Genomic DNA, 18955 nt, shown 5'->3' with positions numbered 1-18955 from the left:
GGTGCTTTTAGCCTCCTAATTATTTATCCTTGTGTTTTGTCTTTGGTTTTATTACTTAAATCCAGCACTCTCTGGGTTGGCTGTACATCCACTTTGCCCCCAGGATCACTGTGTTCTATGAGCCAAAGGGACAGCGTTCCTGGGCCAGGCCCTTGGTTGGCATTCTAACCTTTCTGATCACTTCAATACTGGCACTCTGCCTGCTTGTGACAGCTGAGCACCTATATCTCAAATGTTATTTCAGGATATTTTTTTAGCCCCATTACGACAGGGAGCCCATTTCTGGAATACCACCTTCCCCTGAACACCACCTCCACCTGTGAAGACCAGCCATCACAGACAGCCATCACTGAGCTTCTTGACAATGGTGGTGCCCATCCCACTGTCAGGGAAGAAGAATCTTTCTCTACCCTTCTAGGTTCCTCTGACTGGTCTAATAATGAAATTAACATGAAACAGATCCAATGAGAAAAGCAAATTTTAACTTTGTACATAGGGGAGGTCAGAGAAATAGGACTCTGAGGTGACCAAAGTAGGCAACTTTTATACCTTTTCACAAAACAAGCCAAAACAAAAACAATAAATTCATGAAGAATTGACAAGACAAAGGAGTTTGGACCTGGAGTAGTAAAGTAGTACTGAAGTAAGGAGGTTTGCTTGCTCAGCCTTCTTGGCTCTAATTGCTCTATGTGTGGTGCTAAGGATGTCTCTCCCTCCTGCTTTTAGGACAAAGCAGGGTCAGAGTGTCCTTGCACCAGCTGTCCTTAAGTAACTTTCATTCAAAGTGATCAATTGCCAAAGTGACACATTTGGGGATGGCTTACCTAGAACCCCACCATCACTGTGCATTCCTTATTAGTTTGATAAACAAAGTCCTTCAGACCTCCCATGGAGCACAGTCGGCAGACATTTTCTGGTTGTTCTGGCTTTTCATGCTGTATCCATTCTGACATGTGGATTTCTTGGAGCCTTTTAAGCCCATCCTACACTATCTGCCTTTGAAGTTCCTCATATTCTGTTCCATGCAGTGTAGCCATTCCTTTACAAAGCTCCCAAGACCTGTCCTAGTAGCAGACAGGCTCCATCCCCCAGGGCTGTGCTAAACCCCTTGACACATAGCTGCCACCTCTACCCTTCTCCAACACTGGCTTCTCCCCTCTCTCTGCCACCACCACCATCCCGCCTATTCGGCAACAGCCCCCCACGGGGCACAGGGTAGCTTCTGGCAATCCTCTGGCATCGAGGCCTTTTTCTTCCCCAGCCGGCCTGGCACCCCCCCGTATCTGTTATGCACTTTCTGATGCTGGGTGTTGAGCTGAAGGACACAGACAGGACCTATCTGGAGACGTTGGGTTCCTGCCAAGCAGAGGCTGCATGGTCCTCCTCAAACAGGAGAGGGCCACTCGCCTTCACCTGCTGGAGGGAGGAGTTGGGAAGGGCGTCAGGAACCAGCCTGAGAGACGAACAAACCTGAGCTCGAGCGGTGGGAATGAAACAGACAGACAAAGTTGTGGGATCAGGAGGCCTGCCCTCCAATGAGCACCCCAATGGCTTCAACGCCTTCATGACACAGTGAGTAGCAAACAACCGGTAATGCGGTGAGGGTGATCCAAAGTAGTTCCCTCAAGGCCGCATGAACACACCTTCAGAGTAAACACCCTGCCTCCTGCACACGTGGGCCCAGACCTAGGTCATTTCTTTACTTTGGCTCCTCATGGGAACTTGTGGGGAGGGTCGAGTCCTTGACTCCAGACCCTCAGGTGACGTGGATCATGTCCAGACAGGTCATCGGCTCCCAACATCTCCCCCTTCTTTACTTTTTAATTTGAGCCAGTGGAGTCCTGTATGCAGCTCTGAGCTGCTCTGCATTCCTGCTTGGACACAGACTGGGAATAAACATAGGAATATTAACACTACAGCCAACAACATAATACCAGAGTAGAATAATGAAGATAAACTATGCCCAGAGAGAATATTAGAAAACTTGTCAAACGGGTCTTTTGCTAAACCTGCGGGTGAGGTATCCAGAGGAAGAGCAGATTCCATAGCATTTATATCAGCATGTAAGTGGCAACATCAATAGATACATTATTTTGATGCCATATCCCCATAAGATGGTTTTTAATCCTATCCCACCCCCATTCAGAGAGATTATATGGTTTCTTAGTCTGGCCCCATGTCGGCACAGCTGCCTCTTGAGTCCCTCTTGCTCTCCGGGGTCTTCTCCGGGGGTGCGGGCGAGGATCGTGAATGGTCAGCTTCTTCATTCTGCCAGTGAGATCGATCGGCTCCGTGATGTTTTACCAGCCGCTCCGGTAACCATCTAGGTCGGTTCTGATTCCTGGGAAACACACAAACATGACCCCGCCCCCAGGCAAGCACGGGATCCGGTCTGCTCCAGGCGTTGGTGATCGGATCTCTCCACTTAACCTCAGCCTATTTTCCACTGGGGGGTCTCCAATGCCACTCAGCTGCTGAGAAACCTTCTGCATCCGAATTTTTAAAATTAAGGGTAAATAAACACATTGTATGAGGGAAACGTATTTATACGTTTTACGTTGACTGGTAGTAGAGCGCGCGATAAAAACTGCCCGCAAACAATGTGTAAAGAGAGATTAAGTATATTACTAGGAGAATGGCAGGTATATTCCCCCTTCTTTACTTTTGCAATTTGAGCCTTTAAGGTCCTGTGAGCTCGCCGCTCGATTATTCCCTGGCCCTGAGGATTATAAGGATTGCCTGTGATGTGAGTAATTTGGAAAGTTGCACAAAACTCTGTAAAAGTTTTGCTAGCATATGCAGGCCCATTGTCAGTTTTTATAATTTTTGGAATGCCCAAAATGGCAAAACATGATAATACATGACAAATAACCTGTTTTGTATTTTCCCCAGTACGTGAGGATGCCACTAAAAATCCAGAATAAGTGTCCACTGTGACACGCACAAATGATTGGTGACCAAATTCAGCTATAGGTGTAACATCCATTTGCCAAATATGTCCTGGGAGCAATCCCCGTGGATTCACACCATATTGCAGTACAAGGGGCACATGCTCAGGACAGTTTTTGACACTCCTTTACTATTTGTCAGATGGCTTCACGAGTAATGTTAAATTGTTTTCTTAAACCCAAAGCATTTTGATGCTGCAGAGCATGTGAGGCTCATGCTTGGTCAACAGAGGAAATAACTAAGAAAGTGCCATGAGTCCACACATGTGCTGGTGCATTTCCTTCTGAGAAAGGTCCAGGGGGAATTGAGTGAGCTCTGCTATGTCCCACAAAACAGGGTGAGGTTCGTTGCTGAATCAGTTGCTGTACAAACAAGAGAGTGGTTATTACTGAAGCGGGATCACTGCCAGTCAGGGTAGCCGTCTCCAAACCTTGAATGGCAGATACAATGTATTTAGAATCTGTGTACAAATTAAATTTTACATCTTGCAAGCATTTCCATAATAAATATTCTCCTCCTGTTAAACATGCTTTAGCTATAGATCCCCAATCATTAGGAGTTAAAGCGTCAGTAGCAATGTTTTCTAGGATGGTCAAAGTATACAGAGCAGTGGGCCCATATTGAGCTGTAGCCTGTTTTAGCTCCTTTAACATTTTGAATGACAAAGGGGTGTAACATCTTTGCACCTGATTACGATTATCAGGGTTTGCCTGCTCAGAGACTGGAAAGACGGCAAACCCAGAATTCCACACCTCCTCTCCACTCTCGTGCGCTTTCAAGAGCGTTCTTTGCAGTGGAGATAGGGTATCCTTGATCTCTTTTTCTACACGTGGATAATTTAGATTACTTTCCCTGTTACAATTGTTCAATTTAGAATTATCCTGATAATCTCTTTTCCATGGAGAGGCAGGTGGAGCAGAAGGGAAAGTTGGTTTTTGTTCAGAAGTTTGTAAAGATTGCACCAACCGAGCCAACTGCCTGACAGTCTCTTAGCTGTATTAGTCATAGCTGGCTAGAGACGATCATCAGGGTTGGAAGGAGCAGCCGCATCGTCTAGTTCGGCCTGCTCCTCCAGGGCAGAGCTCCTGGGCATCCCATTCGGAACCCTCACCCCCTCCCTTCGTACATTCTCTCCTCCTGCTAATTTTTCCTCTAATATAGGAGCCTCCTCTTTTTGTTCTATACTCCGTTTTACGTTCAAACTCATGAGTAGGATCAAGGGAATCACGGACGAGGCCCCAGAGAGAGAATGTACCCACGGGCACCCCTTCTGGCCCATGTGCATCATACCAGTCTCCTACTATTCCCCCTACCTTTCCCCACATTTTTATATTAACTGTACCTTCTTCAGGAAACCAAGGACAGGCTATCCCTATGAATTTTAAAAACTTTAAAATCTGTTCTTCAGAAACCTTTGCTCCTCTTGTTCTTTGTTGTTGTTGTTGTTTACTTAATTTTATTGTTGACAGTAATACAGGGGAACCCCATTTTCCCCATTTTGTCCGGCTCCACCCAACATCTGAAGGCTGGGGCAGAGAAGGGTTTTTGAGAGTCCAATCCATACACACAAAATTAAGTGAACCAACAGAGTCTCCCTGTCCTGCAGTGCCATCTAATGAGGTGGACATGTAACTCACTGTACCATCCACAAAAACGGCACAGTTGCAGTTACCCCAGTACCTTTTTTTTTTTCAACAAAGCACCCACTTTTACTCTGAGGTTACTGTGCAGCACGCTAGCAACCACTGACTCTCTGCAGAGCCTTCCTCAAACCGAACTCTTCAGCCTACAGATGAGAGAAGAACTTTATCTTCTCTTGCTCAGATACCTTAATGTTCTTAAAGCAAAGGATGCTTTACCTGCCTCCTCACCAATCCTAATCTGCATCCATCCACTTTTCAAAGCTTCTAGAGGATACGAGTCCAACCGTTGATTTCTGTGTTAAAAATTAGTGTCCCTTTGCTTTATACAAACTTACGATGGTAAGCCTTTTTGTTTAAAGGACTTTTAAAATGTAACATTGGCACTATAAATATGCAGTGGGAATGATAAATAATTCCTTCTTCCAAGTACTGGATGGAGACAGTACAAAACATACAGTATCTTACCAAGAGTCAATAAAACAAGCTAGATTTCTCAGACATTAAAGAAAAATATTAACATTAAAGAGGGGGGAGGGGACAGAGTAACCAGGTTATTAATCCCCCAATTTGCAATACTGAGTTCCTTCATCCATTTACAAGCCAGAGACATAACTAAGCAGGGTGGTAAAATGCTCTGGAAAATGCTAACTGTACTCAGACGAAAGTCGATTCTAAATGGTTTCCCATTAGTGTTTTATGTGGCTTTGATTCCATTTGAGTTTAAAATCTGCTGTAAAAGACAGCTTTTTAACCATTTCCAATTCAGTGATAGCAGAAGATGGAATAAAGTCAAAGGTACTCCCTCCCTCAGAGGCTCAAAATTGTTAGATTCTGATGTAGATTTAAATTTCGCAAGTTTCGGTCACTCCATTTAGATGATCCTGTAGGTTCCACAAACACACTGAACTGCTGGTTTAACTTCTCTTCTGTTCTCAAAGTTTATGATAAAGAGACTAATCCCGGTATTGGGACTGACTGATACAAATTCGGATTTGCTCAGGGTTGCTGATAAGAAAACCTCGAGGTCCCTCAGGAAATAATTGAACAGCCCTTTCCTGTAAGCACCATGACTCACAACTAAGACACCGGCTACTAAGTCTGGAGCACCGCCATCTGAATTAAATTTAAAGGCACAGTTTTTTTTCCAAAGGGAATATCTCTGTCAAAGAAGTTTCCAGACAGCTGCTTGGAGCTCCTGAGGAACACGGTTCATTTTGACCTGCATCCTCTAGGATGAGTTGACAAAGAAATTCAGAAAAGTCTATTGCACGCATCTTCACCTGGTCCAAGGTCTCCGGGCGGTGTGCACCCGGGGCATTCTTCCCCAGCTGCTTTGGCCGTTGCCTTGAGCTCCCTCAGGCCCTTGCCTTCTGCAACCCTGTATTTTCTTTCTCGAAGTCTTGAATCCTACTTCACCGTCATGTTTTGGCAACATTTCTCTTCTCCAGATTCCCACAAATGGTCTGCTTTGTCCGAATGAGATCACTGGAGAACACATGAGTAAACTTGGCATTATTAAGAAATACACCTGCAGCAGCTATTTGCTTAAATCTAGTTTCTGAAAGAGGCTCATGTAACCTTGCCCTCGAATTATTTTCTCCGTGTTTAGTCGCGTTTGTCCATGCTGGACAAAAGTCCGAGTGCAGTGCGTGATCGCTGGCGTCAGGGACACCGCCCCTCTTGTTCTTAACATAAAGGTAACATTTGAGCAAAAGGCCTCTGTGTTGAACTGGACTGCCCCATCTTATTTTACTCCTGACTATAAATCCAAATGCTGCTCTTACCCCAATTCCTTTTCTGGCTCACAGCTCACAGAGAGAGGAGTGCCCCACACTCCCTTAAGCTGCGTCTCCAGGACTCGGGTCCCTGTTCGGGCGCCACTTCTCAGGAACCAGCCTGAGAGACGAACAAACCTGAGCTCGAGCGGTGGGAATGAAACAGACAGACAAAGTTGTGGGATCAGGAGGCCTGCCCTCCAATGAGCACCCCAAATGGCTTCAACGCCTTCATGACACAGTGAGTAGCAAACAACCGGTAATGCGGTGAGGGTGATCCAAAGTAGTTCCCTCAAGGCCGCATGAACACACCTTCAGAGTAAACACCCTGCCTCCTGCACACGTGGGCCCAGACCTTGGTCATTTCTTTATTTTGGCTCCTCATGGGAACTTGTGGGGAGGGTCGAGTCCTTGACTCCAGACCCTCAGGTGACATGGACCATGTCCAGACCTGTCATCGGCTCCCAACAGAAGGGTTAGTTCTTCCTCTGCCAGCCTGGCTGTCAGAGGGGTTCTCTTGCGGTCTCAGAGATGGAGCAAAGATACCTATGGCTCCCTTTCCTTCAACCCCAACTGTTACTTGGAGTTTTCCTTTACTGATGATCCCTCTCGTTGCTGAAACTTCAACATTCCTACCAATGGACAACCATAGTGTGCGGTTCAAGGCCAGGGCATGGAAACACATTTCTTAATTATACCAGTAGTAGCGGGAAGGTCAAATCCGTCAGACCTCTGGGAATGAAGGTGCATGCCAGAAAGGCCTGGAAAAGGCAGAAGGAAACTGTGAAAGACCTAAAGGAAAAGCTTAAAAACAAATTTCTTGATATTAAACCACAGCCTTTCAAGCCACAGGAATGACTGAAAAGCCCAGGACCAAAATGGAACAGACCTTGTGGGCCTAGGAAGCTCTGCATTTATGTAAATATCAGAAGTTGGTCCCAATGAGCAGACCACCAGTGGGGACAGGGCACAGAGGACACAGCAGGACCCGGGGATAAGTCAGGAGCAGAGGTATTCTGCTTCCCACTGGGCTGTACCTTCAAAGCTGGGCACAAATATCACCCCCCGTTAATTCTGCATTTCCCTCCTGTTTCAGTCTGGATTCTCCAGAGAAGCAGACTACAGTGATATGGATAGATAGACAGACAAACAGACAGAAAGATAGACAGAGAGACAGATCAATAATAGAGTATTAGGGCGTGTGATTATGGCGGCTGCCACGTCCAACACCTGTAGGGTAGGCCGGCAGTCTGGAGCAGGGTGAGCCCGTGGGGCACACGAAGACTGAAGTCAGTCGCCTGGAGAAGTCCCTCTTCCTGGGAGGGGGCGGTGGTCAGCTTACTGCTCTGCTCAGGCCTTCAACTGATTTCTCAAGGCCCACCAACATGTGGAGGGTAACCCCTGAACTCAAAGTCCACCAGCTTCTTACACGTCTGCAGGCTAAATTAGCATCTCCTCTCCCCTCCCTGTGTCCTAGCACCCTAGTCCACAGGCAGAACATCACAGCTGCAGGAGGGGCATCTATATTTTGCGCTGCATACTTCACGTGGTCATTGGAAACACAATGTGTCCCTTTTGTGAAACAGACCGCAATGCATGCTGACGCTCAGTCATTCTGTACTAAATTGAATTACCTTGGGGAACAGGAGCTGAGGGCGGTTCTCCTCATGTGTGGGTCTCACTCTGCATATCACCATCTGTGGGGAACCAGCCCCAAACTTCAGAAGAACCCTCCCTATTCTCCTGCTCCCCAGGGGAATTCAAGTGATCACAGAGGATGGAGCAGCAGAAGGAATTACATCTTGCAGGATAAAAGTGATAAAGGGACACTTTGTACCCCTAGTGACCCCATAAAGTGTGGAGCACACAATACACAAACACCCTCACCAAGTGCAACAGTCTCACTGTGGACTCGGGTGTTAGGAAGCACAGGAGGAGATAATTTAGCCTGAGGTGGTTCAGGAAGACATATGGGAGGTGATACTTCTGTTCAGCTTTAAAGCAGAACCAACTCTTGGTGATGGGACAGGACGTGCCAGCCAGAGGAAGGAGCCAGAACAGAAGCTTGGAGGCATGATGCTGGGACCAGCGGGGAGGCCAAGGCGGCCATACCACAGGGCAGAGGAGAACAGGAGATGACAGGTGGGGGCATGGGACAGGGTGGAGGTGTGGGAAACCCCAACAGAAATCATGAGTTCCAGAAGCAAAATATACCAGTAATACACACACGCGCGCACCACTTAGAGGGTTGATCCATCTCAGAAGAGCTGCAAAGCCCTTCTCTCTGACCGGGTTGCATGGAGGCCCCTGCATCACAGCGAGGGGTCAGGCCTGTAAAAGTGCATTTGCACACCTCCCATTGCAGGCCTGGCTGACCATGCTGCTGAGGTGGACGAGGGAGAAGCTTGTCCCTCTGGAGCACAGAAGGGTCAGTAGGAAGCAAAGGGGCAAGGCCTGTCTTTATACAAGAGCAGGGTCTGAGGTGGAAACAGGGGAGAACCAAGTTTTCCACATCTGAATTGCATTTATTGAGGTATTTCCCTTCATACTTCAAATCCTGAAAATTGAGTGTTTCCTAAATTCTCACTTTTAAAAACTTTTCCAAAGTTTTTCAAACAAGAAAAATCTTACAAAAACATTGCAGGTGCAGCTAGAGAAAGTCTATTCCTCAGCTATGGGCAGTGAGCTGCTAATATCCCCTCACTGCTACACTCTACAGAGCGCATTTCCTAGAAACCTGGGCACTTATACCACCCCCAATACAATCATCAAATAGATTTCACGTCAGTACGCTAGGGCCATCACATCCCTAGTCCCACCCAGGTTCACCAGGAGGGTCCTCTATTCGCCATGACGTCCAGCAAAAGGCTCTGATGGATTGAGACATTTCCCATCTCCTTCTCATGCCAAAGTTGTGGTTTAGGAGTGTTTTATTTGCCCCTTCTGTGCTTTGTATACTTTTTAAAATATCTGGAGAGATTTATATTCAGATGGCCACTGTTCTTATGGGACAACGAGAAATGAACATTAATACATCTCCCAGATCTAAAAGTTTTCATCCAGCAATTTGGTTGTTTCCTGTTTGACAGTGGTTTAGATTATTTAGTCATCCAGGTAGAAAGAAATAGAAATGTTTTACCAAAATTTTCCATAGATTTTCCTTTTGCTGGCTATTTAATGTGTTGCTAATTTTTTGCTATGACAAAAAAATGCTGCAACAGCAGCAGCAAATATCTACATACATTTTGGCCCATGTTTGTAAGACTGGAACTGACTCTCAGAGTCCCAGGGCGATGCGCATACTGTCCACTGCCCTAGACACTGTCAGATGGTATTTCAGAGCTGATTCATCCCATCCATACCCATACGACCATGCAAGGTAACTCCTGCTGTTCTATTTCCCATCCAGTGTTTAGGGTTGGCAAATTTAAAATTATTTGACGATTTTGTGGGTGTGTAAGGGTATCTATTGGACTTTTCATTTGTGTTACCTTGATTCTTTGTGAGATTTTCAATCGTTTCAAAGTGTATTTTCCATCCATGAACTCCTCAAACCTTGCTCCTACATCTTTGGAGAATTTACAGGATCCAATTTATTTCTCGGAGCTCCTTACATATCCTGGACACTGATCCTTTGTCATAAGGGGATTAAACAACTTTGAGAAGTAGAGATGTTTCAGCCATAAGGACTTACTTCTCACTGAAGAAGGTGAGTGGAGGGATGGCGATCACAGGGAAGTCACTGCCTGGATGGAGTGTGCTGGGATAAATCAGAAAAATCCTCATTCCTTAAGGTCCATATGAGGATTTTATTCCACTTCTCATGATGAGACTCAGATGGTAAATTCTGCTTCCATACCAATCTAGCAGAATCCCTGGTTTTATTTACTCTATGGCGTAGACAAACAAACAATAACCACCTAAAATTCTGTGTGTATCAAACACAATTCCTAAGTAAGTATATTTTATAGTAATATTTTATAGAGAGATATACAGTTAAATAGCATTACATAGGGGAAAGTTCCTAAAAGTAACTATCATAAATATCATTTTTCCTTGTAAAACCTGGTGAGGTTCGACCAGGACATACAAAGAATCCCTGAGGTTCTGAGTTTTCACGGGTGTTTCACTATCAGCACCATTTGCAAGAACAAGGTCCCGATGCAGATCCACCTCATTTCCACAACCAAAGGGAACACGGAAAATCATCTCTTTGGTGAGACTTCTTGTGCAAGCAGTGAGAAGACTAAGTGCAAGAGCCCAACAATTCCACCAAGAAAAAATGGAACCAAATGTGGGAAAAAGTGCAGAGTTGACATATTCCCCATTGAATACAGGACAGGAATATTGCATCTGCTGCATCCTCACAATCCTCTCGAGGTCTCTGCATTTGCTGCGAGGACTGCAGCTCCTGCAGGTCAACACGTAAACAGCTGGAGCTGGAAAGGCAGCCAACCAGAAGGGACAGATGTTGAACTAGATCACACTCTCAGGAGCTTCTGAGCAGCAGCATCTTCTGTCATCAGAAAAGAAACATGTGTTTGTCCCACCAGCTCTGGAAATTCTGGGTCAGTTCCCCTGGGCTACCGACCCCATTCACTTCCATCTCACAGCCCCACCCTCACTGAGATGCATGTATTTCCCCTCAGTTCTCACCACCAGCCAGGGTCCTGCCCTCCTTTACCACATGACAGTCAGACCCAAGTCCTGTTAATGACAGGTGGGGCTCAGGACTTAAGGTGCAAATGAATTGCTCTGCTCCCTCTACTAAAGTCCTGATTCTAAAGCACCCATGGGCGCCCTGTCCAAACAGAGGGGCCTGCATCCTGGTTCCTCTAGCACTGGGGAGGGTTGCAGACAAACATCCGTCATTCCCCTCCTCTCTCCTCGCCCTAGTACCAGCACAGGACTCTGGGAGTGACTGCCCTGCCCTGCCCATCCATCCTTGCTTGTCAGTGTCAGCATCCAACTCCACTAACAACTCAGCCACCCTTAGCCCCCGAGTCACCTCTGCTCAAGGCTGGGGCCCCTCTCTGGCTCAGAGTCTGGAGTGTGGGGGAGGATGGCTGCCAGGGGACTGCACCAGGGCTCAGCCAGGAATCCCAGGGGTTCACTGAGATCTCACCTCCTTCTAACCTTGTCCTGCACAGTCCCTAAGGTTAGCCTGCTGCCTTACCTGACGTGCTTGAAGCAACGTTTTCTGGGAACTCAGCCACGAGCTCCAGCCTTTCGAGTTGGGTCTGCAAGGCCTTCCACCCCTCTTCCTGGGATTACACCCACGCCCCTCTCCTCTTAGCTTCCTGCACATTCCCTTCCCCTGGACACATCACATGGAGCCACCATGCTGCTCTCACCTGAATGTGAGTATTGCCCACGTCCTGTGTGCCTGCTGTCCCCACACCACCCACACTGGGCCCAAATACACTCTCCCAAACAGAATGTGAGCCAGGACTACAATCACTAAACCCCTTTAGCATCAATAGGCCTTGAGCCTTGGCGTGGGCCCCTCTTTTTCCCACTGGCATTAACAGTAAGGAGACAGCAGATCTCAGGGCTGAACTTGTCCAAGCTATTGCTACCAAGCAATATGTGTTACTCTCCTGGTCTCATTTCCAGGAGGAGAAATTTCAGTGAGAGGGCAGGGACAGGCTGGGAATTCACCTTTCCCTGTCCTCACTCAGGCCATCCGCCCCTCACTTCCCACTTCATTCTGCTCTTAGTACCTGTTACCAGCCAACTATGACCAAGCAGGTGAGGATCACAGAGACAATCAAGGTGATGTGAGTGTTGGTTGTGGCTTTGGACGGGGCTGTGGCTGTGGCGGTGGCTGTAGTTGGTGCAGCTGAAATGGAAACAAAAGAATGACACTCTGTGCAGAACCCAAATCTCAGGAGATGCCTCCTCTCGCCTGCTGCCCCCGGTAATCCCACAATGCACACAGTTCCTACCCCTCTAAGTGTGGCAGGCACTGTGACAGACCCTGGGGCGGAACAAAGAGAGGAGATGGGCCCTGTCCCCTTGGGGTTCGCACATTAATGGGGGAAGCCAGGGCTACAATATACCCAGTCACTCCTGCTGCGACAGAAGAGGAGACATGAGTAAGGAGGCTGCGCAGTCCTCTCAGGAGCTGGCTTGAGGTGGACTTGAAGCATTTCCAGAAAAAGACCAGGTGAGACGCAAAGGAAAGTGATGCTGAGAAGACAGAACAGCACAAGGAACAGGTCTGAAAACAGAGAGATGCCCTCATGTTTGGGCAGGAGGAAATCCACAGGGCGTGGCGCAAGTTATTTGCAGTGAGGGAGAGACGTGAGGAGGGAAAGGGGGCTTGTGGAACACACCCACGGCCGTTATTCCCCAAGAACTGACCACGGAGGAGTCACACTTTCAAACACACACACATTCACACAAACACACTCTCACGCAGACACTGACACGCATGCTCACACCCAGACACACTCACACAAACACTCACACACATGCTGACACACACATGCTCACACTCAGAAACACACAGACATGCTCACAAACACACATGCTCACACTCAGACATACTCTCACATACACTCACACACATGCTGACACACACATGCTCACACTCACTCAGACACTCATGCACACACACACAATTACACACACTCATACACTCATGCACACACACACACACTCACATACACTCATGCACGCACACACACAGACACACCCACTGCGGCAGTTCAGTCTGTCCTCAAGAGAATGGCCCCTCCGTCCCTGTGTCCCGTTACCTGCTGTCTCCAGCTCTTTCTTCCAGGGCACCAGGAACTGCAGCCAGCCCTGGCAGTCTCTCGTTGAGTAGAAATTGAAGGCCTTGGTCAAATCATCGTCCCTCTCCCACTCGTCTTTCATCTGTTCACCTCGGGAATTATCGGCTCTATACTCTCCTCTCTCCGCGTCAAACACAAGGAGCCTCTGTCCGTCCGAGAAAAACTCCCAGGACCCCCTGGTGCGTCCACCGGCTGTGCACTGACAAATCATCCTGACCTGCAGCGCGAAGGGAGCTGCCCCGCAAGAGAGACGTCAACCTCTGCTCTTGACAAGTCCTTTGTCCCCACCTGGGGTCCACCCCCCTGAACCCTTCCACTCCTGCCCTGTTCTCCCCGACCTTTCTGCTGGGCCACACGAGAAGGCCCAACATCCAATTTTATTTTTCACGTGACTACAACCAATATAGCTAACCCGACAATCTGCTCACTTCTGCAGCTGGATTTTCTAACTTACCTCCGTCTGCATATTTCTCCGGTTCTATGTCAGACAGGTGCTGTCTGATCAAGTCCCCCATGTCCCTCAGCGTCTTAGTCTGATCTTTCCAGGCATGTGTGCCCATTACCTCCTCCCTCAGGAAATCCATAGATATGACCTTATCATTTTCACAGTCATAGAAGAGATAATTATTTTCATCCAGCAGGCCGTGAACCATACACCGTGGCTGTTTATTGAAAGCAATGCTGAAATCATAGTGAAGACGGTGATCATCTGGAAAGAAAAAATGCAGGTGACAGCTGGGGTTGGCAGAAGAGGACCCAAGGCACTACCTCCCCCATCTCTGTGACAGCAACACCTCAGCCCCTGCCCCCGATGGCTGGGCTGGCAGAGCAAGGACTGACCCTGCCAGGCTTCTCCCTTCACCACGTGAAGGCTAGTGCCCCTCCATTGCTTGAGGAGGACCAGCAAGCCTCTGCCTGGCAAGAAACCACACATCTCCAGATATGTCCCCTCTGTTCACTATGCCAATCAATACCCATCATCAGCCCATAACCAATGCATGGACATGCCAAGTGGCTACGGAGGAAACGTTTCGATGCCAAAGGACTATCAGAAACGAGACCAGTGCCTGCAAGAATATGGAGAGCATGTAGGGGCCACTCCTGAGGAAGCTGTGACAGTGGGGTGGGGGATGTAGACAGATCTCCAGGTTAAAGGAACAGTTTGCAACTGTGGGTCATGAAGTAGCACAGCCCTGGGAGATGGTGCTAACCTGCTGCTAGGATGGACCTTGCAAGCTTGGAGGAAGGCATGGATACAGTGCATGGCACAGAAAAGCAGGAACTTCAGAGGCAGGTGGAAGAGGAAGGGATCAGAGGGCTCAGAGAAGTGGATATGCCAGGGGGGATATAACATGCAAAGGAAGAAAGTGTCCAGTCAACCATGCTCCATGGGGAAGCCTGAAGCTAGACTCGGGTTGATCAAGCCGATGGGGAAAGCATGGAGGAGAAGAGCACCAGAACTCTCCAAAAGCTCGCTGATGACTTTGCTCAAGGTCAGGAATGGTGGTAGGAGTTGGTGTTCCCCAAAAAGGCTGCCAGTAGTAATGGGGATGGAACACGTTGAAATGATAAGTCACAGGTACAGGTGCTTGTGTCAGGAGCAAAGGAGTTATGAGCATCACAATGACTAGGAAGGTGGCAAATGCAGCCAGGGCCTCAACCACAGAGAGCTCTGACTATGGCTCACAGAACAGGGGGATCCTAGAGGCAAAATGGATGGACATTCAACCTGGGTACTTACTGCTGGATTTAAATAATTAAAACAAACAGAGACAAACACAAGGATGGGTGATCAGGAGGCTGAAAGCAGCCTCCCAGCATAAGACTGAATCCTTTGCCCAGTTCCCAGAACTGAGCCACTTCTCAGGCCCAGAACTCACTACCAGAAGGAGGGGCAAGGCTGCAATGAGGAGGGGCCTCTCAACACCGCACCAAGCACAGAAGTCCCGCAGGCCTTCCTCAAAGACCCATGTGGCCATTGACTCAGCTTAGTGTGCACTGGGAAGCAGAAACGACTTACGCTCTCATATTTGATCCCGTGTATGAGTTGACATCATCCACAGGGATCTAAAGTGATGCATGGGGCCAGGGAATGAACACACACCTGTCCCAGGTCCTGCTCCCAGGCGTGTTATTGGTCCATATCCACACTGTGGTCCTTATCATATTTCCCAGATGTGTAATAGGAATAGAAAATCTTTGTAGTTATTGAATTACTTGTGGGCTCAGGACTACTACCAAGGCAGGGAAATTTAAGTACAATATTGGCAAACTGTCTTCCCTTTGCTCTAAATAGAATGCTAAACCAGTATTTTATCCTGGATAATATGAATGAGAGGAGGACCAACCTTAAACCCTTAAGGATGCAGGACATGATCCCTATCCTACAGCCATTTAGTAACAATCTCGTCTGGAGACTTTCTCTCATTATCTAGCTGCCAAAGAGTTTAGCCTGTGCAGACCACAGGCCTCTTTGCCACTACTCACCTCTGCTGTTGTAGCATGAAAGAAGCCACAGACAATACATGAATGACTGAGTGTGGCTGGACCTGCCCCTCGGGCCCTAAGATCCACAGAATCTGGGATACTGGAGGAATCAGTGCGAGGGAAAGTTGCTATCTGGACTTGAAGGCATCCTAATGGGAGAATCATATTGCAGATCCATAGGGGCTGACGAAGGCCATACCCCTTGCAACAGGGAATTCCACAGCATTTAAAGAGGTCTGGTAGAGACGAGGCCCCTGGCTATGGGATATCAGTCGCCCATCATGAGCGTCATTAGCTAAGGTAGGCCGAGTGCTCATGAGACACTGTGACTTTTCTGGCACTGAAATGAGCAGGGTCACAGGCAACAAATGAGATACAGAAGCAGAGGCCCCAATCTTGACACCAAAATGTACCAGCACCACCCTATGCTCACACCTATGGCTTCATGGAGTGTCTCTAATGGCCCCCTTCCACCAATGAATCCAGTCTACAGAGAGGAGGGGAGCACTGACCCCTGTCTGTGGGACCCACATCCTCTCACATTCACTCCACCCAGAAGCCACAGGCTCTTCAACACTCAGCAGAGGCACCCTGGGAGATGATTCCCTAGGGGCGTGGTCACCCACATAGGGGACTCCCTATATACCCTAAATCTGGGGTCAGGAAACTAGCAGAGTGGCCACATCTGGCCCCCAGTTGTTTGTATCTTGCCTTTGGCTGCTTTGGCACCACAAACGTGGAGGTGCCTCGTGCATACAGGGATACCAAGAGGTCTGTAAAGATAAAAATATTTACTGTTTGCCCTTTATAGAAAAAGTCTGCGCACTTCTGCCTTAATCTACGGCCTTCACATGATGCTGCCTCCTCCGCGGGTGGAAAATGTGGGTTTGGGATGAAAGGGCAGAGAGAGGGTGCCCCTCCTCACCGTCATTCCCAGGTCATGCCTGTCCCTCCTGCCCTAGGTTCCCTGGGCCAGGTGCACAGGCTTTTGCAGTGTGTGCCCTCAGGCCAGGGCACAGATATGCCACCTGGGAGAGGAAATGATTAGGGCCACTTCACCGACGAGAAGGTACTGGAGGTACTGGTGTTCCTGGGACCCCAAGGAACTGGGTAGCAACACGGGGTGAGCCGGGGAGGGGAGCAGCGGCTGCCGTGGAAGAGCAGCACTGCACGGGACTCGGCCTGGCTGGTGGCAGAGCGGCTCCGAAGGCCAGGGCTGGAGCGCAGCGGCTCGTTAGGGGAGGCGGCCGGTGCAGTCAGCTCAGCCGGGCTGCAGGCGCCGTGACCGCCGGCAGCGCGGGTTGGAAAGCTCAAGGGGGCGGGCGGTGCCGACGATGGGGGCTTGCTGGGGAACGTCCTGTGAGAAGGGGAGGGGCGCACGGGTGTCTGCCTGTGGGTGGCGACCCTGAGGAGACGCCCGGGCCCTGGACAGGGGCTCCCAGTTCCGCAGAAGCAGGACTTGCACCCGGGGCAGGAGGGCGGCCTGGGGAAGTCACGCGCCCGTGGCAGCAGGTTCTCGCCGCGCCCTCCCCCTCCCTGCTCGCTTCCCTCCGGCGAGCTGGCCCTGTCACTTCTAGCACCTCTCGTGGTCCTTCTTGCCAGGACGCCGAAACCTGCCCCGGACGCCAAAACGGAAAAGAGCCGGGGGAGGGGAATCCGCCGGAATCGCGGGGATGGCCCGAGTTGGGAGCCGGCGGCGCGCGCGGGGCGGCGGGGCGGCGGGGGGCGCGGTGCTACCGGCGAAAAGTGCTGGAACCGCCTTGGGGGCTCCGTCCCGAGCGGGAGCTGAAAGGGCCCAGGCCCGTCCCCCTGCGCTTCCTCCCCTCCCCGCCCCCAGCCCGCTGAAGGCTGCACCCTGAACTCACCTCCGTGCGCCCAGAGACAGTCAGCTGCCCACGGACAGTCGGGCAGCACAGCCAGAGCCGCGAGGACGACAATGAACTCGGAGCCGGGGGTCCTGGGCATGGCGAGCGGCAGTGGGCGCGCGGCGGGGGCGGTGACGCGCGGACGGCGTGGGAAAAGCCCCGCAAGCCTCCGCACAGCGCGATCTGCCGGGATACTGGCCTTAAAAACGCAGAGATCTGGGCCGAGACGAAAGTACTGCCAGAGAATGCGCCGGTCGCCAGAAAGAGGGAAAGCCGGGCGTCCAAAACCAGTCGACCCCTCCCACGGTCTCCAACCCCGGACCGCCACCAGCAGAAAACAGTAGGCAGCCCCGCCCGCGGAGGAAACTCACGCTCCTCACTGGGCGCAGCGAGGGCCGCGATTGGCTCATAGGCCGCTGGGTGGGGCTAGGAAGCCCAGTTGGGCCGCACCTAGCCGCCAGCACAAGCTCCCTGGCAGCGCGCGCGTCCCGGGCTGCAGGAACCAGGGCCCCCCAGCGGTGGGCGGTGGGCGGTGGGCGGTGGGCGGTGGGCGGGACCCGGGGTGTTCTCCAGGGATCGCCAGCCCCGGCGACCAGCAGACACCCGCATGCCCCTACCCTGCTCACAACTTGACGGCAAACCACAAAGCCCCCCTCTTGAAGCCTTCACCCTGGACCGTCCCAGCGGCTCAGCCAGAGACCTCAGGACCTGCAGCCCCAGGCGCTCATTTCAGACGCTTTCCCTCACCAACTACTGCTCCCCTTCCAGCTCGCCCCGTTTTATGACCCAGTTCTTTGGGGTCCCAAGAACACAGGTGCTTCCAATACCTTCTCGTCTGTGAAGTGACCCTAACCGCTTCTTCCCCCAAGGGACACCTTATCCCCTGGCCTGAGGACACACACAGCAAAAACCTCTGCGCCTGACCCGGGGAACCTAGAGCAGGAGGAACAGGAAAGCACATTTTTTCAAAGTATGATCCTGCGAATGATGCTGAGGAAGGGCACTCTCTCTGTATCCTTTCATCCCAAACCCCCTTTTCCACTCACCGAGGACCCACAACATATAGTCATTGATTTAGGCGAGAGTCTGCCAACTTTCTATCTAAAGGACAGATGGCGAATGTTCTGGTCTTTGCAAGCCACTTAACTCTCTGTCTCTATATACACTACACATCTCCACCTTTATGGTGCAATAGCACCCCAAGACGACATGCAAAGAAACGGGGGACAACATATGGCCCCTGTACTACTTTGCTGACCCAACATTTAGAGTATATAGGGTGTCCCAGGTTTGGGGGTCCTGACCAACCAGATGGCTGTGTGCTGAAGAGCCAGAAGTTGTCACCATCCTGCCTGTGGCTACTGGGTAGTCGTTGTGAGAGGATGTGGGTCCCACAGGAACAGGACACTGCTCCACTTTGTTCCCTAGGCTGGATT

General features: G+C 50.0%; 1 protein-coding gene and 1 pseudogene across 1 annotated transcript; both read right to left on the bottom strand.

Annotated features, from left to right (window-relative positions):
- Nucleotides 1-5339: 5339 nt before the first annotated feature.
- On the bottom strand, nucleotides 5340-6285 carry LOC107546356 (fructose-2,6-bisphosphatase TIGAR pseudogene; annotated as a pseudogene).
- Nucleotides 6286-10135: 3850 nt separating this feature from the next.
- Nucleotides 10136-17805, bottom strand: LOC107535957 (UL16-binding protein 3-like). The gene is made up of 6 exons (XM_087817782.1): nucleotides 17520-17805; nucleotides 13622-13876; nucleotides 13129-13401; nucleotides 12430-12559; nucleotides 12091-12209; nucleotides 10136-10883 (listed from the first exon to the last, which is right to left on the bottom strand). The coding sequence occupies exons 1-6, from the start codon at nucleotides 17617-17619 to the stop codon at nucleotides 10849-10851; spliced, it is 912 nt and encodes a 303-aa protein (XP_087673908.1). The 5' UTR covers nucleotides 17620-17805; the 3' UTR covers nucleotides 10136-10848.
- Between the last annotated feature and the right edge of the window lie 1150 nt (nucleotides 17806-18955).

Source organism: Miniopterus natalensis, chromosome 5 (genome assembly GCF_054644295.1).
Source record: "Miniopterus natalensis isolate mMinNat1 chromosome 5, mMinNat1.hap1, whole genome shotgun sequence".
Lineage (NCBI taxonomy): Eukaryota > Metazoa > Chordata > Mammalia > Chiroptera > Miniopteridae > Miniopterus > Miniopterus natalensis.
The sequence above is the reverse complement of the archived record's forward strand: the minus strand, read 5'-3'. Positions and strand labels throughout refer to the sequence as shown.

Bases quoted from the DNA above. Each gene is read 5' to 3' on its own strand.
- LOC107535957 (XM_087817782.1), bottom strand. From the start codon at position 17,619: ATGCCCAGGACCCCCGGCTCCGAGTTCATTGTCGTCCTCGCGGCTCTG. The intron at 12,560-13,128 runs GTAACGGGACAC...CTGTCTTCTCAG, and splicing joins GAAAGAGCTGGAGACAGCAG to CATCACTTTCCTTTGCGTCT. The intron at 10,884-12,090 runs GTACTAAGAGCA...TTCTGATGACAG, and splicing joins TCATAGTTGGCTGGTAACAG to AAGATGCTGCTGCTCAGAAG.